Source organism: Theropithecus gelada, chromosome 7a (assembly GCF_003255815.1).
Source record: "Theropithecus gelada isolate Dixy chromosome 7a, Tgel_1.0, whole genome shotgun sequence".
Taxonomy (NCBI): domain Eukaryota; kingdom Metazoa; phylum Chordata; class Mammalia; order Primates; family Cercopithecidae; genus Theropithecus; species Theropithecus gelada.
The window spans coordinates 27,892,882-27,905,093 of record NC_037674.1 but is presented as its reverse complement, the minus strand read 5'-3'; the positions used below and the strand labels follow the sequence as shown (position 1 = coordinate 27,905,093).

The 12,212-nt window shown below is 37.2% G+C and overlaps 1 protein-coding gene across 4 annotated transcripts in view; it reads left to right on the top strand.

Annotated features, from left to right (window-relative positions):
* FAM214A (family with sequence similarity 214 member A) overlaps positions 1–12,212 on the top strand; it is a 100,079-nt gene that overhangs the window by 75,137 nt on the left and 12,730 nt on the right. For all 4 annotated transcript variants that reach the window (XR_003120235.1, XM_025390552.1, XM_025390555.1 and 1 more), the window contains 3 exons: positions 3,425–3,504; positions 4,365–4,473; positions 10,923–11,081. Coding sequence is in view for 3 of the 4 variants with exons in the window: in XM_025390552.1 (XP_025246337.1) it covers positions 3,425–3,504; positions 4,365–4,473; positions 10,923–11,081 (348 nt within the window). In the remaining variant the exon portion in view is untranslated. The remainder of the gene's footprint in view (positions 1–3,424; positions 3,505–4,364; positions 4,474–10,922; positions 11,082–12,212) is intronic.

The window sequence follows — 12,212 nt, the reverse complement described above, 5'->3', positions numbered from 1 at the left end:
GGAGTCTGGCTCTGTCGCCCAGGCTGGAGTGCTGTGGCCGGATCTCAGCTCACTGCAAGCTCCGCCTCCCGGGTTTACGCCATTCTCCTGCCTCAGCCTCCGGAGTAGCTGGGACTACAGGAGCCCGCCACCTCGCCCAGCTAGTTTTTTGTATTTTTTAGTAGAGACGGGGTTTCACCGTGTTAGCCAGGATGGTCTCGATCTCCCGACCTCGTGATCCGCCCGTCTCGGCCTCCCAAAGTGCTGGGATTACAAGCTTGAGCCACCGCGCCCGGCCTCACTCTTATTTTTAAATATACAATAAATTATTGTTAACTATAGTCACCCTGTTATGCTACCAAATACTAGATCTTATTCATTGTATCCAACAGTGTTTTTGAACCTATTAACCATTCCCACTGTATCCCTGCTTCCTCACAACTCTTCCAAGCCTCTGGCAACCATCCTTATACCCTTTATCTTCATTAGTTCAATTGTTTTTGTTAAGCTCCCCCATATGAGTGAGAACATGGAATATCTGTCTTTCTTGCCTGGCCTATTTCACTTAGCATAATGTCCTTCAGCTTCGTTCATATTGTTGCAAATGACAGGATTTCATTCCTTGTGTGGCTGAATAATATTCCATTGTGTATATACTACATTTTCTTTATTCATTCATCTATTGATGGACACTTAGGTTGCTTCCATATCTTGGCTGTTGCAAATGGTGCTGCAGTAAACATTGGAGTGCAGCTCTCTCTTTAATATACTAATTTCCCTTAAGATATATGCCCAGCAGTGGGATTGCTGGGTCATATGGTAGTTCTATTTTTCGTTTTTTGAGGAACTTCCATAGTCTTCTCCACAGCGGCTATACTAATTTACATTCCCACTAATAGTGTATGAGGGTTTCCCTTTTGTTCCATTCTTGCCAGCATCCATTATTGTCTGTCTTTTGGATAAGAGTCATCGTAACTGGAGTGAGACAACATCTCGTTATGGTTTTAATATGCATTTCTCTGGTTAGTGGCATTGAGCATTTTTTTATATACCTGTTGGCCATTTCCATGTTGTCTTTTGAGAAACGTCTGTTAAGATTTTTTTTGTCCATTTTAAAATAAAAACTCCAAATGTTTGACCTACCTGTGCGGTGATTTAAAATGCCCAAGAGATCAGGGAAAAAATTTTCAGCGTCTTGCTAGTGTAAAAAGCACCACAGACTTCTGGTCAATATGGTGGACTGAGTCAATATAGGAAGACACTTGCCCCTTCCCCCCACAGAGGTTCTAGAAGAGGTATAATAACTTCCAAATGCATAACGTTGTGTAAGAGCAAGAAAGAAAAATTCCCAAGGAGTAACCTGGGTCAAATTTTGCCCCGCTAGGATATTTGAACCTAAAATAGCACTAGGGTTCAATGCCCCTGCTGAGACAGGAGTCAAGGCTGCAAGTCTGTAACAATGTTAGGTGAGACCAGATTCTTCATAAAGCCAGGCACAGGGAAGACTGGCCTTCTCTAAATGAGAGAGGGGGAAAAATATCCATCTATTTACTCAGGGGTGGAGTACATGGGAGGAAAGGAAGCACCCGAAAGAAATTGTACCTAAATCTAAGCCACACATAGTAGGGGTTCTGAATTTATGCTACCTGTGAGATTCAGAGATGTCCAGCTAAGAAATAGCCATAAAAACTAAAGAACCCATGAAATCCATTTAGTATTAGTAGGGGAAACATGAAACTATCCCACATCTATAACCCAGGGCAGCAAAGATTTATTTTTATGGAAGATACCTCTTACTGAAGATGATCTTAGAGGAAAAAAAAATTACAGAGCACCTTAAAAGAATCAGCAGGAGCAAGAAATGGAAGGATGCACATATAGGAACTCTGTTATCAGAGCAACTTGAGAGTTAAAAACTTTTAAGTGTTCTGGGAGAGAAATGAAGGCAAAGATAGGGAATTTAGATGAAAGAACATGGATTTGAACTAAATAGAAATTCTAGATATGAAAAATACATTAAGTGTATACACACACTTGCATGCGCATACAGATGAATTAAACAGCAGACTAGGATCAACTCAATAGAGATTTTGTGAGTGGACGGACAAATATTTAGGAAGCACCTAGAATGAAGCACAAAAAGGAAGAGAAATAGTAAAACACGAAAAAGCCATAAAGAAAAGAGAATGAGATGTTCAATGTAAGTCTGGTAGAAGTTTAAAAGGAAAGACTAAATAGAATAAGAAAATGCAATATTAGAAATGAAGGTAGAGAACTTTGCAGAATTGAAGACATGAGGATTTAGATTGAAAATTTCACAATTAAGTTCTGACTACAGTAAATAACATGGTGCACTTGTACAGCTCTCCAAAATGTTGAGGTGGTTTAAATTTTCAGTGTCATCTGTCTCTTCAGTCACCAATTAGACCAGAGAGTCAGGTACACATATTTAATATTCTAGAAACAAAACTGTCTAACTTGTATGTTGTATATGATTTTACCTTTAATTAACATTTAGGTATTTTATTTTAGGATATTTTGAGCTAGGTGGTGTTTTGCTTTAAATGTAATCTGGTATACAATGATGGTTGAAAACCTAGGAGTGTAGTACTTTTCAAATCTATTCTCTGTAAAACATAGGATTCTTGGAAATGTTGCAGTAGGTGGAATGGGCAAAGAGTGGGCAGTGCTGGCGGGACCTCAGGCTCCTATCTGTATTTTTGTTTTTTTGTTTTTTTTCCTTTTTATTTTAAAGTTGGAAGTGTTTTCCACCTCCCCAAAAAATAGAGAAGTATATAAAAAAGCAAAATATTATTTATACTATATATTGGAATTCCATGCAATTTTTTCCATGTTTTTCCAAACAGGTTTTGGAAAAAACTGTTTCTGCTTCTTAAAAAATCAAAACATAGGCCGGGCGCGGTGGCTCAAGCCTGTAATCCCAGCACTTTGGGAGGCCGAGACGGGCGGATCACGAGGTCAGGAGATCGAGACCATCCTGGCTAACACGGTGAAACCCTGTCTCTACTAAACACATACAAAAAACTAGCTGGGCGAGGTGGCGGGCGCCTGTAGTCCCAGCTACTCGGGAGGCTGAGGCAGGAGAATGGCGGGAACCCGGGAGGCAGAGCTTGCAGTGAGCTGAGACCCGGCCACAGCACTCCAGCCTGGGTGACAGAGCAAGACTCCGTCTCACAAAAAGTAAAAAAAAAAAAAATCAAAACATAGTAAAAGTGCTTTTATTAATCATCTGTTTTTTCAACACTAGTTAATAAAGTAAAAATAAGAACAATATGTAATGAACAGCATGATTTTAAATAAGCAATTATAGGAGAAGTTGTAGTATTTCAAAGATATGCTTAAATTTCATTTAAAAACTCTTATCAATTCGAGAAAGAAATTACGGTTTTTTTTTTAATATCACAAATGATCATTTTGACTTTAGGTTCCTCAGAGAAAAACACAATCAGGTTGCTTTGATCTGGATTCTTCATTACTGCATCTGAAAAGCTTCTCATCTAAAAGGTATTTATCTCAAAATTCATTTGTGTGTTTCAAACAGAATTTCACAAAATTCTGGTCTTTAACAATAAATAATGTTGATTCTAAAAATCAGATTGTAACAGGAATCTTATTTACAGCATGATACCATGTACACACACAGTTATTAAGGATGAGTGTGGAAGAAATTAAGGCAGTGATTAGCAACTATATAGTGGTCATCATAATGAACTCTTACATTGGTTTTAACATTTAAATGGTTTTATATATTTCTAGTTACTAACCTCTACTACCTTTCACTCTTTCAGGGGGGAAAAAAAAACAACCCTGGCCATTTTTTTCCCTGTTGGCAAATAATACTCTGATTATATTCTTTAGTGACAAAATTTTGCCCTTGTATTCTCATACTTAAAATAAGATTGATATAGAAGTCTGAATTATTTATTTCCAGTAGATGCCACTATGTGATATGTTCTAAATTCCACCTCGAAATCTTTTAGGATATGTCTATGTGTGTTTATAAAATATTGTAACAAAGATAAAATCTGATTGGGAATTTTAAACTTGAAATTTTATATTGTAAAATTTGGTAACATTAATATGGTAGTTTGAGTAGGATTGTTCAGATTTTCCTAATTTTGTACATAGTATTATGTACAAAGTAATAATATTGTGCCTTGGCTTGGTGGCTCACACCTGTAATCCCCAGCACTTTGGGAGGCTGAGGCAGGAACATTGCCTGAAGCCAGGAGTTTGAGGCTGTAATGAGCTATGATGGTGCCACTGTACTCCAGCCTGGGTAACCGAGTGAGACCCTGTGTCAAGATTAAAAAAATAAAGTATTGTGGCTAATGTGTTCTTTTGCTGATTTGTTTTTCTAATAGTCCTCGACCATGTTTAAACATTGAAGATGATCCAGATATTCATGAAAAACCATTTTTGAGTTCTAGTGCTCCACCTATAACAAGTCTTAGTCTCCTAGGAAATTTTGAGGTAATGTGCTTTGAAACTGTTTTTTAAATGAAAATTTTATACCCTAGGTTCCAGGATGTCATTTTATGTCTTTAACTTTGGTTGTGAAAAAGAAAGAAATAATTGTCTTTTTTCAAGCCTTGAAATCTTTTTACTTTATTTTCACAAGAAGGGAAGTCAGAATTGTTGGCACTGACATCTTAGATTTGGGTAGCTGGTAGTGGAGAAGAGAAGACCTGGTGAAATTAGGTTGGATTGAGGAATCTCGTACTTAAGCCAGGAGGATAGATTTGGCTACATCTTCTTACTTGGTAAAATTGGGTCTAGGACCCAGAGAAAATAATGGGGGACTATTAGCAGCCTCTTCATAATCAGGAAAGTTGATTTACAAAACCAAACAGTTCTCTGTACTTTATTTGCAACTTCTTTGTAAATCTACAGCTATTCTAAAGTAACAAGGTTATTTTTTAAAAATTCAAATAAAGATTTCTGATGTGTTTACTCCCAATATTTTACTTGGGGTCAAGTAGAAATCATGGGTTTCAATTGTCTGTAATTAGAAATCAGCTTAACCTTAAACATGAACGTGTAAATGACATTTTTGAAGTGATTTTAACTGGTGAGTTTTTTTAGGGGAAAATAATTAAAATTTTGTGTTTTTAAGATAGTTTTACAGGAGTTGTGTTTTGATATATTAACCATTTGCTTTATAACTATTTTACTAGTGAAGCTATCTTTCAAAGTTTTAGTGGGAATGAAAAGATATTTCATGGTAAGTAAGTCTTTTCCATGTCACTTCCAAGGTATCAGTTCAAAGATGTCAAGCTTTCTATTCCTCTTTGTCATCAAATTAAAAGTGCGTAGGCCATTGTGAGGGTCGGGTGGCTCTGCAGCCTTTGTACTACAAGAAATTTTTTTTATTGCTCCTTTTGAGGCATGCATGTACTACAAAAAATGTATAAGGGAAAAAGAAAGCAGTCTGATATGTGAAAAGTTTAGAAAAGGGAGTGTATTAGGCTGTTTTTGCATTGCTATAAAGAAATGCCAGAGGCTGGATAATTTTTAAGAGGTTTATTGGCTCACAGTTCTGCAGGCTTTACATGAAGCATGGTGCTGGCATCTGCTTCTGATGAGGCCTCGGGGAGCTTTTACTTATGGTAGTAGGCACAGCGGGAGCAGGCAAATCATATGGTGAGAGCAGGAGCAAGAGAGCGAGGGGGGAGGTGCCATATGCTTTTAAACAACCAGATCTTGTAAGAACCTACTATTGCAAGGACGGAACCAAGCCGTTCGTGAAGGATCCACCTCCATGACCGAAATAGCTCCTACCAGGCCTCCACCTTCAACATTGGGGATTACATTTCAACATGAGATTTGAAGGAGACAATATGTAAACCATATCAGGGAAGATAGTTAAAAATCAGTACACAGTTTTTTTCAGAGGATTCTATTTGTGCAGATATACATACATTTTTCAAGTGACTTAAGGAAGAAATAGGGATGCTCTGAGACTGTCCAACCCATAGGTCTTATTTATGATGAATTTGATGTTTTCTTAAGTAAATTACAGAAGATATTTCCTCAGCTTAGTGAATTTGACATTCTGTGCAATAAAAGATGGGGTTAGACTTGAGTCACTAAAATGACACATTAGACTTGTTTAGTGAAAACAGGGAAAGTCTTATCCCTGTAATGTTGTTGGGGGAAATCATCATCCTTAGACATTATTTGTGGGGCATTAGGTGGAGTCTGGAAATACATGGACACAGAATAACACCCAAATAGTCTACTAGCTAATAGTCACCTTTTCTTGCCACCATTTAGAGCAAGCTTGTCCAGCTTGGGGCCTAGGACAGCTTTGAATGCAGCCCGACACAAATTCATAAACTTTCTTAAAATGTTGTTAGATTTTTTTTGTGATTTTTATTAGGCTTATCAGCTATGTTAATGTGTGGGTATATGTATCTACCTATCTATATATAGAGAGAGAAAGAGAGAGATTTTTTTTTTTTTCTTTTTGAGGCAGTCTCACTCTGTTCCCCAGGTCTGGGTGCAATGGCGCAACCTTGGCTCACTGCAACCTCTGCCTCCCAGGTTCAAGCAGTTCTCCTGCCTCAGCCTCCCAAGTAACTGGGATTACAGGAACACACCACCATGCCCAGCTAATTTTTGTATTTTCAGTAGAGACGAGTTTCACCATGCTGGTCAGGCTGGTCTCGAACTCTTGACCTCAGGTGATCCACCTGCCTCAGCCTCCCAAAGTGCTGGGATTACAGGCATAAGCCACCATGCCCAACCAGTGTTAGTATATTTTACATGTGGCCCAAGACAATTCATATTTTACATATGCCCCAAGTCAATTATTCTTCCAGTGTGGCCCAGGGAAGCCAAAAGATTGGACACCCCTGATTTAGAGTTTTCTACTGCAAAACCTTGTCATCATCCATTCAATTCATCTGTCCTGTGATTTTCTTCAGTCAGTTCAGTCAAGCATAATACAACCATTGGAAATGAGTTATTTTTCCTATATGAGGGAATCTTAGTGCTTTGTGTCAGTATAAAATAGCTTGTATATTCTAGAATTTTATATAAATACAGTCACACAGTATGTACTCTTAGGGGGGTGGCTTGTGGATTTATTTAACTCAGTGTCATTTTTTTAAGATAATCCGTGTTGTCCTGTGTATCAAGAGTTCATTCATTTTTAATGCTGTTGTATGGATAGACCACAGTTTGTTTATTCATTCACCTGATTTTAGACATTTGGGTTGTCACCAGTTTGGGGTCATTAAAAATAAAGCTGCTATAAACATTTGTGTATGAATTTTTATGTGGACATAAATTTTCATTTCACTTAGGTAATTACCCAGAATAGGAGAGGAGAGGAGAGGAGAGGAGAGGAGAGGAGAGGAGAGGAGAGGAGAGGAGAGGATAGAATAGAATAGAATAGAATAGAATAGAATAGAATAGAATAGAATAGGATAGAATAGGATAGAATAGGATAGAGTAGAGTAGAGTAGAGTAGAGTAGAGTAGAGTAGAGTAGAATAGGTAATAGGATAGATGTATGTTTAACTCTTAAGAAACTGCCAAGCTATTTTCAAAAGTGATTATACCATTTTAATTTGCATCAGCATTGTATGAGAGTTCTAGTTCTTCCACATCCTTGCCAATGTTTGCAATGATCAGTCGTTTTCACCTTAATTATTGTGGTTTTAATTTGTATTTCCCTGATGACTATTGATGTTGAGCCTCTTTTCCTGCACTTATTTGCCAAATAAGCATATATGTTTTCCAAGTCTGAAGTTTGGCTGTACATTTTTGTGACAGTGTCTTTACAAGAGTAAAAGATTTTAAGTTTTTTGATGTCTAATTTAGTAACATTTTCTTTAATGAATCTTACTTTGTGATGTTGAATCTAAAAAAACATTGCCTAGCCCAAGGCTTCTTTACACTAGTACTGTTGACATTTGAGTTAGATAATTCTTCTGAAGGGCTGTTTGTGCTTTGTGGGGTGTTTAGCAGAATCTCTGGCCTCTACCCACTTGATTCCAATAGTACCCCCGTTTCCAGTTCTAGTAACCAAAAATGTCTTCATATATTACCATATATCCCCTGGGTGAGAACCACTGGCTCAACCCAAGGTCACAAAGCTTTTTTTCTGTTTTCTTCTGAAAGTTTGTGTTAGCTCATATGTTTAGATCTGTCATCTATTTTGAGTTGATTTTTACATGATAGGAGGTGTGCAGTCAAGGTTCCCTTTTTTATGCATATGGATGTTCAATTTTCTAGTCTTGAAATCAGGTAATGTGAGTCCTAACTTTATTGTTTTTTCTCAGAATTGCTTAAACCATTTTAGCTCCTTTGTTTTTTCATATAAATTTTAGAATCAGCTTGTCTATTTCCACAAAATAGCCTGCTGAGATTTTGTTTGGCTTACTTTAATATAGATCAATTGGAGGAAAATTGACATCTTAAAAATATAAAGTCTTTCAGTCCATGAAATCTATTTATTTAGATATTCTTTTATTTCTTTCATCAGTGTTTTATAGATTTTAGCATGCATATCTCAGACATCTTTTTTTTTAAAAATAGGGGTAGGGACTTTTCTCTGTTACCCAGGCTGGAGTGTAGCTGCGTGATCATACCTCATTGCAACCTCGATCTCCTGGGTTGAAGCATTCATCCCACATCAGCCTCCCGAATAGCTAGGACTCCACACTTGCACCAACACACCCAGCTAATTTTTTTAAAAATTTTTGTAGAAATAGGACCTTGCTGTGTTTGCACAGGCTTTTCATAAACTCCTGGCCTCAAGCAGTCTGCTCACCTCAGTCTCCCCAGCTGCTGGGATTACAAGTGTGAGCCACCACGCCTAGCCCAGATTTTTGATATATTTTTGTAGATGTATACCTAAGTATTTCATGTTTTCTGGGATATTGTAACTTAAAAATTGTCAATTGTTCATTGCTAGTATTTTTAAATGAATGTATGTGTGTGTGTTATCTATAAAAAATCAGTGATCTTGTTCAACTCATTAATTTCAGTAGATTTTTAAAAATAATCCTTGGGATTTTTCTACACAGACAGTCTTGTCCTCTATAAATAGGGATAGTTTTGGCTTTTTATTTTCATGCCTTTTTTTTTTTTCTTGTCATACTGCACTGAGTGGGGCCTAGCATATATGCCTGTATATTAAATTTACAAAAATCTAAATTATCTCAGATAGAGTCAGCAACCAATATTGGTCATTTGCCTTAATCCATAAACATTTTTGTATGTGCCTCTCCTATGAAAATTTTTTGCATCTTCAGAATGGACTTCTTATTTAGGACACATTAGTTGAGTACTTACTATATGCTAGGAATACAAAGTTTAAATGATAAAGTTCCTGCCTTAGAGACGTTTATTGTCTACTGGAGAAGGTGGGCATATAATTTACCCAGATGGGTAAATAATTTATAAACTCAAGTAATTAGCATTGTAATAGAAGTTTCCTAGTACTTGTATATCTACTGTCTCTGCTAAAAAGGGATTGAGGAAAGCTTTACTGAGGAACTGTCATTTGAGCTTGGTCACAAAAGATGAGAAGGAATTTGCCGAGTAAATTTGTGCAGGAATCAGAGATTCTAGACAAAGGGAACTGCATGTGCAAAGGCATATGTGCAAATGTAAAAGAGCATGGCGATGTTGGAAAGGATCAACTGGAGCTGGAGCATGGGACTCTGTACATGTTGGGAGAGATGAAACAAGAGGCATGGTGGAGCTTAAGTGCTGTGCTATGAATGTTGACCTCATTCTATAGACAGCAGGAAACAAAGTTTTTAAGTGGTAGATGATACTATAAGCCTTTAAAAAAAAAAAAAAGAACTCTGGCAGTACTATAGAGGATACACTACAGATAGAAAGACTAATTAGAAGATGTAGCGTTAATTTAGAGGAGAGGTTATGAGGATCACCTAGGTCACTAGGATAGTGGTGGTGGTGGGGATGGAGATGAGGCCATGAGACTGAGAGGTAAAATCAACAGGATATGGATTGGATTGATTAGAGGGCAAAAAGGAGATATAGAAGGTTGATTGTGACCCAGGTCATTTGGCTTTATCTTTTTGATCAGGAGATTAGAATTGCTGATATGTCACTGTTTCGCATTTAGACTACACAAACTTTTAGAATCATGAGGCTTTGTAACCTTTCTTTTCAAAGAATTGAAGGAATGCTACTCACGTTTCATGATGTATGCATATATGTGTTGATATATGTATATAAAATAAAGCTTGTGAAAAGTTTTATATGTTTCTCATAACTGGAAAGATAACCACTAAATTGTTAAAAGTAGTTATCTCACTAAGTGACCTCGGGTGAGGGATAAGGGCTTCTGTACTATTTCTGTACTTTTAACTTTTTATAAATGCATGTTTTTATGTTTTAAATTAAACGAAATAAAACTTGTCACATACTACAGTATTTATAAGAGAAGCAATTATTTCTTGGTTAGAATTATAAGTGCTTGACTTCATCTTTTAATGGAACTTCCATATATAACCTGTTAGGTTTTCAAGTGTTTCTCTGTGCCTAGCACGATGAATAGGCACTGCGAGGGATAAATACCTGCTCTGATAGAGCATATTTTTAAATTTACAGATATAAAAACAACGTAGTAAATAGTTAGGCCTAACTAATGCTGAAGTTGCAGGAGAATTCAGTGTGAGTTGGAATAGTGAGAGAAGACCAAACTGTTGTAGGATGGTAGAAGACTGATGGGAGATGGAGTTGACTTCAAGTCAGATGAAAAGCAGAAATAAGGACATGGCAATGGTAACAACCACTGTTCTAGTGCTAGAAAGCATAGTAATATATTTCTTGTTATCACTTCTCTGCCTTTAGGCTAAGTGTATATTTCTTTAAATAGAAAAAAAATGAATGTGTTAGCTTTTTAAATTGAGTTATAAAAATTATTTTGTCTTCCAGGAATCTGTCTTGAACTATCGTTTAGATCCTCTCGGCATTGTTGATGGTTTTACTGCCGAGGTAGGGGCAAGTGGTGCTTTCTGCCCCACACATTTGACTCTTCCAGTTGAAGTGTCATTCTACAGTGTTTCAGATGACAATGCTCCCTCTCCTTATATGGCAAGTATTTTTTATATTGTGTGTTTTCCTGCCAAATCAACCGACTTAATAACAAATTTCTTTAAGTGCTTTGGTATAATACTTGAAAGTATAAATCACTTCCTAAGAGCTGAATACAAACTAACATGCCAAAATATTACCTCACGACTTCTTTCTAAGCTAGTTCAAACAACAGATAACCTCTTTTACATTTAAGGTTGGTACTAAAAACGTACTTGTTTCTCTTTGTCTTGAAAAAATGGTAAAAATTGATTAGTGACACTGTAATTCCATCGTGCTGAGTTCACACACATTCTCAAATGCTTACTGTGCACTCGGCCCTCTAGTCCTACAAGGCTTTGGTGACATAAGGCTTCTGTAGGGCCCTTTTACTCCTTTTTCTCCTGTTTGGTTTGGTTTGTCTTTGGGCCTATTCTTTTCTAATCCTAGGGTTCTTTTTTTTTTGGATAAGCTCTCACTCTGTTGCCTAGGCTGGAGTGCAGTGGTACAGTCATAGCCCACTGCAGCCTCAAACTTCTGGCCTCAAACCATCCTCCTGCCTTGGAGCTCCTAAGTAGCTGGGTCTGCAGATATGCGCCACCATGCCTAGCTCATTTTTATGTTTTGTAGAGGCAGGGCCTCCCTATGTTGCCCAGGCTGGTCTTGAACTCCTGGCCTCAAGCAGACCTCCCACTTTGGCCTTCCAAGTGTTGGAATTACAGGCATGAGCCACCACAACTGGCCTAATCCTAGAGTTCTTTAGGATACTAGCTACTTCAGACTCATGCTAATGTCTTAATGGAGAGTGAAATAACTAAGAGGAGTTAGAGCAAGCTTGTCCGGCCTACAGCCCACATGCAACCCAGGAAGGCTTTGAATGTAACCCAACACAAATTTGTAAACATTCTTAAAACATTATGATATTTTTTGTGTGATTTTTTTCTTTTTTTAGCTCATCAGCTATTGTTAGTGTTAGTATATTTTATGTGTGACCCAAGACAATTATTCTTCTGCCAATGTGGCCCAGGGAAGCCAAAGATAGGACACCTCTGAGTTATAGTGTTGAGCCTTAAGATCAATTTATGATTTCACCTTTCTGATTTTTTTTTATTCCAATGGCTTGTGGATAATATAAGCATTCATTTGCAAAAA